Below are 17,835 nucleotides of genomic sequence, written 5' to 3'. Positions count from 1 at the left end.
TTACAGAGTAAATAATGAATGCTGAGGATAAGAGTAAAAGTGAGTGGATGGTTGGCATGGACTCGGTGGGCTGAGGGCCTGTTTCCATGCTGTATCTGTCTGACTCTTCAATCCCTCCTCCTGTATTTAAGATATCTTTGTTAGTCACATGTACATCGAAACACACAGTGAAATACATCTTTTGCGTAGATTGTTCTGGGGGCAGCCCCCGTGTCACCACACTTCTGGTGCCAACATAGCATGCCCACAACTTCCTAACCTGTACGTCTTTAGAATGTGGGAGGAAACCTGAGCACCCGGAGGAAACCCACGTAGACACGGGGAGAAGGTACAAACACCTTACAGACAGTGGTCAGAATTGAATTACCCTTTAACCTTATTGCTAATGAATCTCTTCAAACGTCACCACCCCTAACCCTCACCTATTATAACATAAAAAGAGGATATTTGGTCTATTTGGTTATGCTGGTTCCCAGCAAAACAATCCTGTCAGTTTCAATCCTTCTCTCCTTATTTCTTTGTAGCCATGCAACCTATTCTGTCTCTCACATGCCCATCAACTCCCTTTTGATTCTTTACCCTCTCAGACATGTACATTAATGCAAAATTTACAGTAACCAAGTAATCTACCAACACCCTGAGGAAACCCACATGCCAGTCAGCCGAGAAAGTGCAAACTCCACACAGAGAGCACCTGAAAGGCTCACAATCTCTCTCTTTCTCTCTCTCTCTCTCTCACACACACACACACACACACACGCAGCTCCTATCCCACTGTGATAAGAATATTGAACGGTTCCCTTATACGGTGAGATGGACTCTGACCTCACGATCTACCTTGTTATGACCTTGCACCTTATTGTCTACCTGCACTGCACTTTACTCTGTACTGTTATTGTTTTTACTTGTACTACTTCAATGCCCTCCGTACTAACTCAATGTAACTGCGCTGTGTAATGAATTGACCTGTACGATTGGTATGCAAGATAAGTTTTTCACTGTACTTCGGTACAAAAGTGACAATAATAAACCAATACATATGTGCACACATACACACACACCACACACACTCTCTCTTTCTCTCTCTTGGCAACTTGCCTCTAGCCAATTATGATCCATCTGAATTCCTTCACCATCTTTAATGAACTCCTTTTAAAATTATCCATGGTCTCGCCCCTCCCTATCTTGAAATTGTTTCAATCGATTAAGCCCTCCAGGATCTTTGCACTCTTCCAAATCTGTCCTCTTCTTCATTCTGCCTCTCATTAGTCCCAATTTCTATTGCTCTACCATTGGCATCTATGCCAACAGCTGATTGGACACAGGAATTGGCTTCCCAAACCTTTCCACTATTCTTTATCTCTCACTCTCCCTTTAACGAATCTCCTTGACCAAGCTTTGTTCATCTACCATAACAACTACCAGAACATCTTAAGGCATGGTGTAAAATTTTATTTGAGAATCGCTCCTGTGCTGTGCCTTGGAATGTTCTACTGTATTTAATCCAAGTTTTGTTAATACCCATCTCTTTGAATAGACTGATCAAGCTAATGATTCTTCTTTTGGCTCAGATTTCTGTATTCCTTACACCTCTGCAAAGGACCTTGGAAAGTTTGACTGTTCAAGGCACTGTATAAATGCAAGTTGATTAGATTGTTGTTGTCACCAATCACTTTCTGTTATTTCAGCTGTGCAATGGAGGTTCTGTGACTGATCTTGCCAAAGGCTTATTAAAGCGGGGAGAGAGAATGAGTGAACCGATCATTGCCTACATTCTGCATGAAGCTCTAATGGTAAGACTTATTGCAGCATTTTAACAAGCAACAGTTTCCTTTAGCTCAGAATGAAGCAATGCATAGATTATAAACTCCTTTCTGCAGAAAACTTGTAAATGCCACAAAGGTGAGCTGCTGAATTAAAATGGCTCACTCATCATACCCATTAGTCAGGAAGGTTTTATTTGCTGCAAGCATATTATAACTGTCACCATTGATTTTTCTCTAGGGTCTGAAACACTTACACAAAAACAGGACAATTCATCGTGACATCAAGGGCAATAACATCCTACTAACAACAGAGGGAGGCATCAAGCTCGTGGATTTTGGTATGTAGTGATGCATGTGCAGCTAAAGATTGCAGTTATTTTCCTTTTGCAGAAGTGTACCATACAAGCTGGTTGTGGGCAGCTTTGGGCAAGAGTGTACAGTCAGAAGCTGTGAGGACTATGTCCAATAACCAAAGTTATCGGTCAGAAGTTATTTTCACCCAGTCGATCAACAGCTGTCCGCACAGAGGATGAAGGGGCAGGATATAAGGAGTTTGGGGATCTAGTATCACATTCAGATTTTAATAGGGAGCTCTGAATGGGAGGGAGTGTAATTCATTGGTATAAAAGGGGTCATTTAAACTCTGGACAACAAGCAGTAACCATAAGCTGCATGGATCCCACAGGCTACCATTTTAATATCCAAGCAGTTGAGAAGGACATCTACCGGCAACTAATCAGAGAACCCATGTTACAGGAAGGATGTGATATCCAAAGACATGATACTGAGGAGATTTGTGAGGATTTTTGCAGGTTGGAGAGGTTTCATCAGAGGGAAAGAGTAATTAGACTGTGGTTGTTTTGATTGGGACAGAGGAGGCTGGAGCAGGTTTTACTGAGGTACAGAAAAATTATGGGCCAAAATGGTGTGAATAAGAAGCATCCACTTCCCCTAGTGGAATGATGAATAACCTGAAGACAAACATTTAAGGTTATTGATAGAAAGTCAAGTAAACCATTTTTTCAGGGAAAGAACAGTCAGGGTCTGGAAGCCTGCAAGGGTGGAAGCAAAAAAGCACATTGTAATTTTAAAATACCCCTGGATGAGAACTTTATGTGTCCTAACCTGAAAGACTACAAACAAAGTGCCAGGAGTGGGTGTAATCAGAAGAGTTCTATTTTTAGCTGATATGGACATAATGGACCTCCTTTTGTGGGAAGGTTCTGATGAAAAGACATCAACCTGAAACATTAAGTCTGTTTTTCTCTGCACAAATGCTGCCTGTTCTGCCGAGTATTTCCAGTATTTTCTGTTCTTATTTCAGGTTTCCAGCATCTGCAGTTTTTTTGCTTTTTATTTACTTCTGTGATTGCTGTTTTACTAGTCCGGGCAAGGTTGTGGCTTTCTCACCAGTCCAGCAGTGAGAAGATTTGGGAGCATGAATAATTGAAAATATATTTTCATAGAATCATAGAAATCATCAAAGTCAGAGTCTTCAAAGTAGAGTTTATTGTCACATGTACAAGTACATGTATCTACAGGTGCAATGAAAAACTTACTTGCAGCAGCATCACAGGCACATGGCATCATATAAGCAGCATTCACAAGAAAAACAAATTAAATGTAAATTATACACAATTTTTACAAGAAAGAACACAATTAGAACAAAGAAAAATCTATTTTGGTGCAAAGCTACAAAGGTGGTCATAGTGTTGTTAACTGCAATAAGTTTTACCAGTTGGCTCAATAAATGTATGGTTGAAGGGAAGGAGCTGTTCTTGAACCTGGTGGTGTGGGACTTCAGGCTTCTGTACCTCCTGCCTAATGGTAGCTGCGAAAAGATGGCATGGCCCGGACGGTGGGGATCTTTAATGATGGATGTTGCCTTCTTGAGGCAGTGCCTCCTGTAGATACTAGGGACGGATGTGCCCATGATCCACTACTCCCTGCAGCTTCTTATGTTCCTGCACATTCGAATTGCTGTACCAGATCATGATACAACCTGTCAGGATACTTTCAACAGTACATCTGTAGAAGTTTGTTAGAGTATTCGGTGACAAGCTGAACCTTTTTAACCTCCTAAGAAAGTAAAGACGCTGGCTCACTTTCCTTATGATTGCATCTATGTGCTGGGCCCAGGCCAGTTCATCTGATATGTGAACGCCCAGGAATTTAAAGTTGCTGACTCTCTCCACCGCCTATATCCCAATGTAGACTGGAGCATGTTCACCCTCCTTCCCCTTCCTGAGGTCAACAATCAGCTCTTTAGTTTTGCTGATGTTGAGCGAGAGGTTGTTGTTGCAATACCACTCAACCAGGTGTCATACGTCGCTCTGGTAAGCGGACTCATTGCCACCTATGATTCGTCCAACAACAGTAGTGTCGTCTGCGAATTTGAAGATGGCATTGGAGCTGTGCTTGGCCACACAGTCATGTGTGTATAGAGACTAGAGCAGGGAGCTAAGCACGCAGCCTTGAGGTGCACCTGTGTTGATGCTCAGCGAGGAGAAGATGTTGTTACCAATCCTCACTGATTGAGGTCTGCCGATGAGGAAGTCGAGGATTCAGTTGCAGAGGGAAGTACAGAGGCCCCAGATCTTGAAGCTTAATGATGAGTTTGGATGGGATGATTGTGCTGAACGCCGAGCTGCAGTCAATGAACAACAGCCTGACACAGGAGTTCTTGTTGTCCAGATGGTTCAGAGCAGAGTGAAGAGCCAGAGAATCGCATCTGTTGTTGAGCTGTTGTTGTGGTAGGCAAATTGGAATGGATCCAGGTCATCTCTGAAGCAGAAGTTGATTCACATCATCACCAACCTCTCAAAGCACTTCATTATGGTTGACGTAAGCGCTACAGGATGGTAGTCATTGAGGGACGTCACCACGTTCTTCTTGGGCACTGGTACAATAGATGCCTCTTTAGAAGCAGGTGGGACCTCAGATCACAGAAGCAAGAGGTTGTATATGGCTGTAAATACTCCATCCAGTTGGTCTGCACAGATCTTTAGTACTCAGCCAGGAATGTTTTCGTGGATTTGCCCTCTTGAAGGATGCCCAGACATTGGCCTTAGAGACTAAAGTTACAGGGTCATCCAGTGGTGTGGGGGCTCATGTGGGTGTGTCATAGTTTTCCCTATCAAAGTGTGTATAAAAGGCATTGACCTCATTCATAGAATATTTATGACAAATAAAGGTAGCTATTCTTTCTGTTAGTCAAAAACGTTCTACCCAACCTAATCCTACAGTCCAGCACCATCTATAGTTCTGCACGTTATGGCGCCTCAAGTACACATTCAAATAATTTTAAAATATGATGAGGGTTTTTTCGTCTACCACATTTACAAGTAATGAGTTCCAGCGCACACCAACCTCTGGGTGAAAATATTTTTCCTCATCTCCCCTTTAATCCTTTTACTAATTACTTAAGTCTTTTTGATTTCTCTGCTAAGGGAAATCGCTTCTTCCTATTCACCTTATCTGTGTCCACAAGGAACCCTGTTCTCTGGATCTTCTGGAAACTCACTCCCCATTTGGATTTTCACTACCTGAGTACTGGGATCCCTCCTTGCTTTCTTGTTCATCTGCTGGCTGTCCCTTCCCACTGGATTCGGGCAGCAAACACACAAGAGGCATGGCCTCAAAATTCAGTGAGCTTCCGAGTGCTGGTGTTTCCTGCCTGCTCCTGGCCTTATGACTGGAGAGTATTGCTAAACATTTTCACCAACTCCTCTTATGGATTAATAGGCAAAGGCAACATGAATTTTGTTATTAAGCTCAACACACCATCAAGTCCCATGTTCGTGCAAGGATTAGTTCATTCAGGGTATTCAGGCACAGCAAGTAATTAGGAAAACTAACAAAATGTTATTGGTTATAACAAGGGGAATTGAATACAAAAGTAGGGAGTTTGTGCTTTAATTTTATTGTGCATTGGTGAAATTACATTTGGAGTACAGTGTACAATATTGGTCTCCATTATTAAGGAAAGATGTTAATGAGTTGAAAGCAGTTCAGAGAATGTGTACTAAACTATTGCATGGAACTGGCAGATTCTCTAATAAGGAAAGGTTTGACAGGCTGGGCTTGTATCCCTTGGGGTTGAGGTGACTTGATGGAAACATACATGATCCTGTGAGGTCTTGAGAGGGTGGATGTGGAGAGGATATTTCCTCTTGCTGGAAAATCTGGAACTATGTATCCCTGTTTAGAACTAAGGAATTGTCCTGATGGAGGGTCTTGACCTGAAACGTCGACTGATTATTTCTCTCCATAGATGCTGCCAGACCTGCTGAGTTCCTCCAGCATTTTGTGTGTGTTGCTCCAGATCCCAGCATCTGCAGGATTTCTTGTGTGCCAATTCATGGCATTTTCTTTTTCTCTCATAGAAGGTTGTGAGTCTATGGAATGCTCTTCCACAAAGAAAGATGATGGTGGGGGTAATGAATGTTGAGGGTGGTTGATGAGGTCCCAGTCAAGAAGGCTGCTTTGTTCTGGATGATGTCGAGCTTCTTAATTTTTTGTTGGAACTGGACTTACTCAGGCAATCGTATTCTGTTAGACTCCTGACTTGTATTTCATAGATGTTGGAAAAGCTTTGCAATGTCAAGGCGTGAGTCACTTGTGGTGGAATGCCCAGCTTCTGACCTCTTTTTGTGGACACAATACCTGTATGTGGTTGGTCTAGTTGGGGTTCTGGTCAGTGGTGGCTCCCAGGTTGATGATGGTAGGGGGGAGCTCACCTATGGTAATACATTGAATGTCAAGGGTAGGTGATCAGACTCGCTCTTGTTGCAAATGGACATTGTCCACTACTTACTTGCCATTCTTCAGTCCATGCCTGAATATTGACCAAGTCTTCCTGCATACAAGCAGAGGTAGTTTGTGCAAGAGCTGTGAATAATGTAGAACATTATACAATCTTCAGTGAACATCCCTACTTCTGACCTTATGATGGAAGAAAGGTCATTGTTGAAGTAGCTCAAGACGGTTGGGCCTAGAACACTGTCCTGAGGAACTCCTGCAGTGATGTCCTGGGGCTGGATTAATTGAACTCAAACAACCACAAACAAATTCCTTGTTGTGAGGTATGCCTCCAGTCATGGGAGTGTTTCCCCTTCATGCCCACTGACGTCAATTATACCAGGGGGTTCTTGATGCCACATTCAGTCAAATGCTGGCTTGATGTCAAAGGCTGCCACTGTCGCCTCACCTCTGGAATTCATCTCACTGGTTCATGTTTGGATCAAGGCTCTGATGAAGTCTGGAGCTCAATAGTCCTGCAAAACTCAAACTGAGCTTCAGTGAGCTTGTTAATGAAAATCAGTGCCACTTGATGGCATTGCTAATGACAAGTTCCATCACCATGCTGATGATTGAGAATAGACTGATTGGGCAGTAATTAGTCGAATTAGATTTGTCCTGCTCTTTGTGGCAATACCCCAGATTGTTGTTACTATTGTAACTATTGTAGAACATCTTGACAGTAGGAACGGTAAGTTCTGGAGTGCTAATTGGTAATTGATTTATTATTGTCACATGTACAGAGATTCAGTGAAAAGTTTTTATTTGCATGCCATCCAGACAGATCATTCCCATACAGAAGTCTATCGAGTTAGTACAAAAGAAAAGAAAATAGAATGTAGAATATAGTGTTACAGTTGCTGAGAAAGTGCAGCGCGGGTAGACAGTTAAGTGCAAGGGCCATGACGAAGTTTATACAGAGATCAAGAGTTCATCTTTATCATTTGAAGTTTGTTCTAGAGTCTTATAACAAGGGGATAGAAGCTGTTCTTGAGCCTTGTTCTTGAGCTTCTGTATCCTCTGCCGAATGGAAGTGGGGAGAAGAGAGAATGAGTGGGGTGGGAGGGGTCCTTAGTTATGTTGGCTGCTTTCCCAAAGCAGCAGGAAGTACAGATAAAGTCAATGGAGGGGAGACTGATTTTCGTGATGGACTGGGCTGCATTCAAAAGTCTCTGCAATTTTTTGCAGTGTTGGTCAGAGCAGTTGCCATACCAAGCTGTGATGCATCTGGATAGGACGTTTCCTGTGGTGCATCTGTAAAAAATTTGTGAGGGCCGTCGAGAACGTGCAAAATTTCCTTAGCCTTCTGAGGAAGTGGAGGCACTGGTATGTTTTCTTGGCCATAGTGTCCACATGGGTGGACCAGGACCAGAAGAGCGCAGATCATTAGTACTACCATCTACATGTCTGGTTCCACTTGTACCCTGTAGTCTCTGCCATTTCTTGATAGTGCATTTACATCATGTTGATAGCTTGGGGTTCACTGATCTTGGGGTGAAGATCCATAGAGTTGATGAATCATACAACACAGAAACAGGAGCCACAGCCCACCAAGTCCATGTTGACCATTAAGTACCCATTTACATGAATACTACAGTAATTCCATTTGATTCACCCTGCATTCCTCTCAGATTCTCACTCACATCTGCACATTAGGGGGATCTTACAGTGGCCACCAGCTGACACATCATTGCGATGTGAGAGGAAACTAGAGCACCCAGAGAAAACTCGTACAGTCACAGGGAAAACATGCAAACTCCACACGGAGGTCAGGATTGAATCCAGGTCTCTGCAGGAGTGAGATAGAAGACCTACTTGTTCCACCACTATGCAGTATTCAACAATTCCAGCCTAGGCAAGTAGTCAAATTTAATAACGAACTGATCTGTAGTATCAGATCTTTGGTCTCCAGTGAGATGAGTTTATAGCTAGGCTTTGGAACTGGCAATTGTTTTAAACAGGCGTTCTCTGAGGAAAGGAGGCCATTTCACCAAGATGCTGTACCAGGAACGTTGCCGATGCTTGTGCAACTTCTCCAAGCCAGGGGCAGCCTGTTCAGCAGAAAGGAATGTTCTACTCTTGTCACTGGGCCACTTGCTTTTTGACTTGTAGCTTAATTTAGCTGATGCTTGCTGCTTTGGATTCAGAATCAACATAATAAATATCTGGCACACTACTTCTGAAAAGATAAATGCAAACATTTCTTCTTACTGATCTTTAAGATTTGATTTTCTGACTTACAATGAGAATTTTTGCATTTCCTCCCCCCTCCACAATCACTTCCCCTGACACATTCAAAGACCTTTACTTGATATGTCCCTAATAATTTTTTTAATGAGCATAAAGTTGATCATTGACTTCTTCCCTGTACTAATTAATGAGATGTTTAAAAGCTACTGTTTTATATATGTAAGAATGCATTAATGTGCCTCTGTTAATATCTTACTTAAACATAATTGTAATGAAATAAATGTAATTTGAATAATTGTTTTGCTCACTTCTGAAAGGTAGAAAATAATTTGTTAACCGGAAGTAAGCAATTATTTGATCCAACATTTATGGTGTCATTAATATGCAGATTCATCTAGTGGATAAATACCATTTTTAATGGATCTCTGCATGAGTTATTTTTCCTGGAATAATAAATGTAATCATTTCTTTCACCATATAGCAGCTTAGGGAAAAGGAATTAAAAGTGACTTAGAGCAGCATCGTAAAAGCAAAGAGGAAAAGACAGAACTGTGATGGTAAAGCCCATGTTTATGCTCTTGGTAGAAATTTTGAATGGAGGAAAGGATCCCTTTTGGCATCTTCCCAAAACAGCGCAATGAATATTTTGTTTCTTGTCATGGGTAAGCTGAAGGAACTGTTCCAATTGTTGGTTCATTGATGGCAGCACATAAGTAAGAGAAATGACGACTTTTTACATGTGGTTATCTGCAGTATGGGATAACAGAACCTTCACACAGGGAGCAGACTCTATCACATCCAAGGAGACCATTTGGCCCATTCTGTACTGGTCCTATGCAAGAGCAATCCAGTCAGCCTTATGTTCCTGCCCTCGCTCCTTGGTCCTGCCATTTCTTTCTATTTAGATACTTAACTATCTTCCTTTTGAATATTATAATTAAGTCTGCCCTCACTATTAACCTTGGTAGTACATTACAGACTGTTTAAAAAAATGGTTCCTCATATTGTTTTTGATTATCCTGGAAAGCACTCTCATTTTATGTCCCCTACATCTAGGCCTTTTCACCATTGGAAACAGTTTCTCTCTATCTATTCTAACCCTAACCCTAACCCGAACCCTAAGGTTGTCCTGTTCATTACAAGCTACTAAGTAAAACAATGGCATTGGGGGCAACTCCTGGGAATGGCTCTGCCATTCAACAAAGTCAAGGCTGATCTTTTACCTCAAACACCTTTGCCCTGCCCTGCACACACATCCCTTGAATCCTTTAATGTCCAGAAATATATTGCTCTCTGTTTTGAACACAATTAGTGGTTGAGCCTCCACTCTCAGAGATATTTTTTGAATAAAAAGAAACACTTTAGTGTGATGAAAAACCATAGATGAACCTCACTTGTATCTGTGACATTTAAGATCATAGTATTATAGGTTCACATTTCGCATAAAGAGGTAGTTCAACCTATTGTACCTGTGCCGATTCAATGAAAGAGCAATCCAATTTAGCCCCCAGCCCTGGGTATGACCATGTAAACCTGCAAGTTAGTCTTTTTGAGAGTTCCTATGGCATCTACTTCCACCTCTCTTCATGGGCACTGTCTCTAGATCGTGCAATGCCGAACACACCACTATGGTAGCCTCTTCATCTCAAGGATTGCAGCTGCTTAGGGAGGTACCTTCTCCAAGGCAATTGGAGATAGACAATAAATTCTGGCCTTGCCAGTGATGCTCAGATCACTTCCATTAGCTTTGCAGGGAGCTGCCACGAGCTCAAAGTGCAGAAAAAAACATCCATAAGAAATAAAAGCAGCAGCAGGCTATTTGGCCCCTCGAGCCTTCTCTGTAATTCAACAACTTCATGGCTGATCTTTTGCTTTAAACACCATTTTCCTGGCCCATACAAATATTTTCCTTAATATCTAGTCATATATTGATCTCTATTTAGAATGCAGTCAATGGTTGGCTTCCACAGCCATTTAGGGTAGAGAATTCCAAAGCTTCACTACTCTCCGAATGAAGAAGCTTCTCTTCATTTGACTACCATCTGGCCTCTTTCAGGGTTGTAACAATACCATGATTCATTACAGCAATTTTCAGCTCCGAAGCCCTTATTACTTTAAATCTATGAACACTTATTCCCCACCAATTTTCATGAGGAAGTAGTTCTGCTATTACCTTTTCCACTACAACACAATGTGTCTTTTATATATTTCTTATAAATCTCTTTTTTGCTTTCCTTCTCTGAGGATAACAACTGCTGCTTCACAATCTCTCCACGTAAGTTCCTCATTTGACCACTTCCATCTCCTCTACATTCTGGTGATCAGAATTGTAGACTGAACTCCAGCTGAGGTCTTATCAATGATGTACGAAAGCAACAAATAATTTGCTGGAGGAAATCGACGAGTCAAGCAGCATCTTTGGGGGGAAAGGAATTGTCGACGTTTCAGGTCAAAACCCTGCATGGAGAGTGAAGCAGGGTCCTGATGCAGGGTTTTGACCTGAAACATCGACAATTCCTTTCCCCCCACAGATGCTGTTCGACGCACTGAATTCCTCCAGCAGATTGGTTGTTGCTCCAGATTCCAGTATCTGTAGTCTCATGTGTCCCCATTTATAGAAGTTTATTTTTCCCATTTGCAAAGTTAAGATCCAAATGGCTTTCTCAACTGTGTTATCAACTTTTCTTACCAACTTCAAACATTTGTGAACATGCATCACCAGTTCTCTTTGCTCTGGCTGTTAATTCAATATGCATCATTTAAAACAGTTAAATGCAGCTTAAAACATGCAGCCTTTCCATGTTGTCCTTCTCAAAGGGTATTGCTTCACACACAACTCATTAAACTGCATCCACTCATTCCATCAGCCTGTCTATGACCATTCTTGTTTATCTGCAATATAGCCTGGAGTGGAATCCAAAGAGGTACACCTCTAAAGGAGATGTAGAGGCAGAAACTCTCAACACATTTAAAAATTACCCTGATCGGCGCTTGAAATACCATACCCAGAAACCTATGAACTGAGAGCCAGGACACAGAATGAGTCAAATATTACTACTTTTGTAGTAGTTCTGTGCCTGAACTGTCCATAATTCTTGGATCTCATCAGCATCGTCAAGGATTCTGATGTTCATGTTGAATCACAAGCCAGAGTCCTAATCATTCTCCATGTTTTCAGCTGATTAATTGCTAACTATACACCTATGTATATAAAATCCTTGAACTTTGTTGTTGCCAATCTACCCTACAATTGACACTAAGGTGACACAAAAATAAAGACATTGCAGGCACTGATAATCTGAAGTAAGACTGAAAATACCCAACAGACAAGGCAACATCTGTGGAGAGAAAAACTAAATTATGAGAGGGTTTGACAGGGTGAAGAGTAAAGACCTATTTTTCTCAGATGTTCAATAACGAAGTTGTAGAGATTTGAGTTAATTAGTAAAGGATTAGAGTGGAGGTAAAAATAAACGGCTTTACTCAATGTATAGCAGGGGTCTGGAACTCTGTGTCTGAAAAGGCAATGGAGGCAAGGGTAAAAGTGTATAGGGCTCTGGACTAAGAGCAGGAAAACGGGATTAACCTCAAGATCATTTTTGCCCAGAATTGATATGATGTGCCAAGTGGCCTCTTTGTGTGCTGCTATTTTCTTTGACTATAATTTCAATTAACTCCATTTCCCTCTGTAAATTTAAATATGTGAAAGCTGCCTCTACAGAGAGAAAGAGGGTACTCCAGAGATTGGCTGAATAAAAATCCAACAGCTGAATATACATTCTGAAGATTCCTAAACTTGGTAATGGGAACCAGCAATGGCTAATTAAAAATATAATAATCATGTATAGAATAAAAGTAAATCTGTGAAGAATATGCATTTGATTAATAATGGCTAACATACATGGTGCAGTTCCTGGGGGCTCTCTTGTCCAATCACTTTACTTTAACAGAAAATTGTATTTTCCATTAAAATAGGAATCGTGGTATAGCTACAGCTGTGACAGGTGGAAGGTTCTGGGGAAAGGGAAAAAAATTGAAAACTGAAAGATAATGCACTCTGTGTGTGCATTTTTACTGGTGTTAGTTTTGGAGCGTTTGAGTGTCCTGTTGCGGAGAGGTGGAACACTTCATTAACATGTTTAAAACAGTTTCCCACAGCACCATTGTCATACAGGATTCCCAAAGCTTGGGAAAGCAGCAGTGGAATCAAAGCAAAAACTACTGGTTCCACAATACAGAACTTCTTGTGGAAAAGTGAGTGCCCATGATTGATGTATGGAAAATAAAGACATTCATACCTGGCAAAGGATATCTATCTGCTCTTTCTTTCTCTTATCTATTATCATTCCAGCTTCCTTTCTATCATCTATTATTGTTACAGTCATCACTATCATCATTAACCACCTATCAATGACTTATGTTCTGTGATAAGGTCAAAAATGAAGTTGTCCCCACATTCACGTCCACTTGCAACTCCTCAGGAAAACAATCTCTCATGTGCTTGTGCAGCTAAGATCCGATGTAATTCAGGCATGGACTGCAAAGGGCGAAACAATATGCATGTCACACAAGTACCAGGCATTGACCATATCCACCAGTTTAACAAACTCCAGTTTCCATTCAACAGCATTACCTTTCCAAAAGCCCCCAGCATGATGAGACCCAATGTGTGAATGCTATAGACAAGGTTGAAGCATTCACAATCACGTCTGGCCAGAATTGCCAAATGGATGATCCATCTCAGCTTCTTCCTGAGGTCTTCACCATCATAAAAACCAGCCTCCAACTAATTTGATTTGCTCCATGTGAAATTAAGGGAAAGCTAAGAGCACAGGATATAGCAAAGGCCATGGGACCAGACAACATCCCAGCTGCAGTACTGAAGGTCTGTGCTCCAGAATTAACTATGCCTCAATCTGTTACAATTCACTTACAAAACTGGCATCTATCAAACCATTTGGATAAAGGGAGGACAAATCCAATCCAACTAATTATCACCCAATCAGCCTACTCTCAATCATCAGCAAAGTGATGGAAGGTGCCATCAACAGTGCTATTAAGAGGGACCTACTTACCAATCAATTATTCATCAAGGCCCACTTTGGGTTTGATCTGGACCACTTGGCCCCGGACCTTATCATACGCTTGGTTAAACATATGTAAAGAGCTGAATCCCAGAGGTAAGGTAAGGTAAGGCCCTTGACATCACGATAGTTTTGGACAAGGTTTTGCATCGAGGAACCCTGAAAGGTAGCTCAGCACCATTTTCTCATTAGTAATTAGGGATGGGCACAAATGCTGGCCTTGCTACCAACATCCTGAGCCCAAAGGATGAATAAATATAAAAGAACATAAACATCCAATGGGTCACCATTAACCAGATGCTTAAGTGTGCAACCACATAAATTGTGTAGCTGCAAGTGCACGTTAGAGGCTGAGTATCCAGTAGTGTGTGACTCATATACAAGAACAAGGACAAGAAGATAGGAGTAAAGGAGGGCCACCAGGCCCTTCAAGACTTACCTTCTTATTTCTCAAAATCTTTTTACCATCTACAAGGCACAAGTCAGGAACATGATTGAATAGCCTCCACTTGTCTGGATGAATGCAGCTCAAGAAGCTTGATGCCATCCAGGACAAAGTAGTGACAATCTACCACCCTCAAAATGTCGTCCCTCTTTTGTAGAAACATGGGCACATTGCACCTTATCCATAACAAAGTGGTTATCGTAACGCTTTTAGAGCACCAACGGACGGGGTTCAATTCCAGCTGCTGTCTGTCAGGAGATCGTACGTTCTCCCCGTGTCTGCGGGGGTTTCCTCTGGGTGCTCTGGTTTCCTTCCACGTTCCAAGACATACGGGTTAGTAGGTTAACATGGGTGAAATTGGGTGGCGCGGGCTCATTGGGCCGGAAGGTCCTGTTACAGTGCTATATAAATAACGTTTTAAAGAATGCATTGTGGTAACTTGTCAAGGATTCTTCAGTACCATATTTCAATCTCATAACCTCCACCACCAAGAAGGACAAGAGCAGCAGGCATATAGAAACACCACCACCTTCAGGATCTGCTGCAGGTCACACACCACCCTGACGTAGAAGTGCATTACCTTCCCATCCACACTAAAAATAACTCTCCACCCACCAGTACTCTGAGAAAACCTTTATCACAAGGACTGCAGAAGGTCAAGGCAGCAACTCATAACCGCACTTCCCTCGAGAAGGTGAAGCAATAAACGCTGTGATCATTAGCGTTGCTTTCATCTGTGAATGAATATCTTAATCTTGATTCTTCTCTTCCTTTCAGCCAATCACATCCCTCCATGACCTGATATTCTGAGCCGCCATTCGATCAGTCCCACCACCACTTGGTCCCATCCCTTCCACTGCTACATTTCTACTGCCATTGCACATTTTCAGTCAACCACCACCAGTCCTCCCACCTGCCAGCCAACTGTTCACCTTGATGACTAACTGACAGGGAACAAATGGAAGAGAAATTGCTAATGAGATATTGCTGCTAAATTTTGTCAGACCACTATGAGCCTGGCTTGACTGGGATCTGTGGCACTTTCCATGTTCCCCTGTTCCCAGCCTAGCTCCCCGCACACATTGCTGTTGGTGTCAGCTAGACAGTGGATTGTTGAGACATCCTGCCAGAGACAACACAGCTCAGCTAGAGCAGTCCTGAAAATCTTAGCAATAACAATTGACTCTTGTGTATCTCACACGACAGCCTACATTTTACAGTTCTTTTCCCATTGAAATTATGTTTCCTTAACAATAAGTGTTACAAAATTATATCACACAGCTCTCAATATTCACACCTCCTGCACAGGAAGAAAATCATCAAAGACTGTGGTGGTGTATTAAACCTGTCTTTTTTAGCATCTAAATGTCACCAGGTCAGTTCTAATATATCATGAAGGATCATAGCATATGAAATGTTACATTGATACTGGCACTTAATGATGTGTATTCAGTCTAAAGAAAAAAATAATAGATGTCATTTTCTGTTTGCATATAGACAAAATTAATTTTCTTCAGATATAATGTTTAGTTTTCTATCTCTCATGCAGCATTGAACTGGGAATATTAGCAGTAGACATAGTGTATACCATCAAGATAAATGATTTGAGCACAAGCTCCAATATTGTCTATTACTGTGCAGCTGAAACCTGTTCAGAGCAGCGAAGCAAATTTCTGATGTTGCTGAGACTTAGGACAAGGCAAAAGTACAGAAAAATCAGTCAGGTTTTGTTTTGGAGTCAAACCAGCTGCCATAGCTACCAAATGGCAATATTAATGTGGGACTGGAGTGGAACCGTGACTGCAGAACAGCCTCAGAAAGTGATGCTGGGATGTAAAATGCAGTATGTTGCTCTAGGCATACATGTCAGAAGTTCCTTCTGACTTTTTCTACATAGTTGGCCAGGGTATGCCCACAGCTGGGTACATGTCATGCAAGTGTTGTTCAGCTGCAGTGCAGCAGATCAAGTTCTTGTCAGACTGAAGCCACCACCCTCCCAGAAAAGCAAATGATTAGCCACTTACTAAACTATTGACTTCAAATTAGCTTGCCTCGGTGTAGCTCACTCGAGACACTCCTGCCTCTGAGGCATAAATTCAGGGCTGCACACATAATCCTGACTGATGCTTCTATGCAGGATTGAGGTAGTGCTGAACTGGTGAAGGTGATGCCACTCAGATGAGACCCTACAAACCAGCATAAAAAATCCAGTGGTACATTTGAAGAAGGGCCTGAAATTTCTCTCACCGTCCAAGTGCTATTCATGTCTCAACCGACATCATAATACAAGTTGGTGTATAAGTCCTTTTTGGATCTTTTTAAAGTGGTTAATAGGCACAGGGATTCCTGATTCTGAAGGTGGCTGGCTGAGGAAGGGAAGAAGGAGAGCTCAACACTTCAACTAAATATTCAGGACCTCCACAGGTCTAAGTGCTGAGGGGTGCAACTGGAATACTCTGTGGTAAGGGAAACTGCTCTTCCAGCCTTCTACAAAATGTTAACAAAAACACTTACATCTTTTTCTTTAATGGGAGCAACTGACTAAACCACAGCCACACCCCAAATTTCTGATTAGGTCCTTAATCAAAAGCTTATCCCCTCAACTGCGAGATGTCCAGTTAATATTCTATTTGAGGAAGGGTCTATGGCCTAAGATGTTAACTCTGTTTCTCTTTCCACAGATGCTGCCTGACATGCTGTGTGTTTTCAGCATTTTCTGTTTTTATTTCAGGTTTCCAGCATCTGCAGATTTGTTTTTGATTTTCATATGAAATGATCCACTTGAGTTCTGGCATCCACGGGGTGTGAGACATCCCACATCTCCAGGGTAGGGGAGTCTAAAACTAGACAGAATAGTTTTAAGGTGAGTGAAGAAAAAAATTAAAAGGCATCTGAGAGGCAACTTTATACCATAGAACCATAGAACCATAGAACCATAGAACCATACAGCACAAAACAGGCCCTTCGGCCCACCGTGTCGTGCCATCCATCAGACCACCCTCACACTACCTAACCCCTTCCTCCCGCATATCCCTCTATCTCACGTTCCTCCATATGCCTATCCAACAAGCTCTTGAACCTGTTCAATGTATCTGCCTCCACCACCACCCCAGGCAGTGCATTCCATACACCAACCACTCTCTGGGTGAAAAACCTCCCTCTGACATCTCCCCTGAACCTCCCACCCATAACCTTAAAGCCATGACCTCTCGTCTTGAGCATTGGTGCCCTGGGAAGGAGGCGCTGACTGTCTACTCTATCTATTCCTCTCAATATTTTATATACCTCTATCATGTCTCTTCTCATCCTCCTCCTTTCCAGTGAATAAAGCCCTAGCACCTTAAGCCTCTCCTCATATTCAATACCCTCCAATCCAGGCAGCATCCTGGTAAATCTCCTCTGCACCCTCTCCAATGCCTCCACATCCTTCCTATAATGAGGCGACCAGAACTGAACACAGTACTCTAAATGTGGCGTAACTAGAGTTTTGTAAAGCTGCATCATAACCTCGCGGCTCTTAAACTCAATCCCCCAACTTATGAAAGCCAAC

The 17,835-nt window shown here is 42.0% G+C and overlaps 1 protein-coding gene across 1 annotated transcript in view; it reads left to right on the top strand.

The window, feature by feature from the left end:
• Positions 1 to 17,835, top strand: part of LOC127570471 (myosin-IIIa-like) — an 85,451-nt gene that overhangs the window by 40,371 nt on the left and 27,245 nt on the right. Inside the window, exons 3-4 of the mRNA XM_052016081.1 lie at positions 1,689 to 1,793; positions 2,005 to 2,104. Of these exons, the coding sequence (XP_051872041.1) occupies positions 1,689 to 1,793; positions 2,005 to 2,104 (205 nt within the window). The remainder of the gene's footprint in view (positions 1 to 1,688; positions 1,794 to 2,004; positions 2,105 to 17,835) is intronic.

The sequence above is a fragment of the Pristis pectinata genome, chromosome 5, assembly GCF_009764475.1.
Source record: "Pristis pectinata isolate sPriPec2 chromosome 5, sPriPec2.1.pri, whole genome shotgun sequence".
Classification (NCBI taxonomy): Eukaryota; Metazoa; Chordata; class Chondrichthyes; order Rhinopristiformes; family Pristidae; genus Pristis; species Pristis pectinata.
The sequence above is the reverse complement of the archived record's forward strand: the minus strand, read 5'-3'. Positions and strand labels throughout refer to the sequence as shown.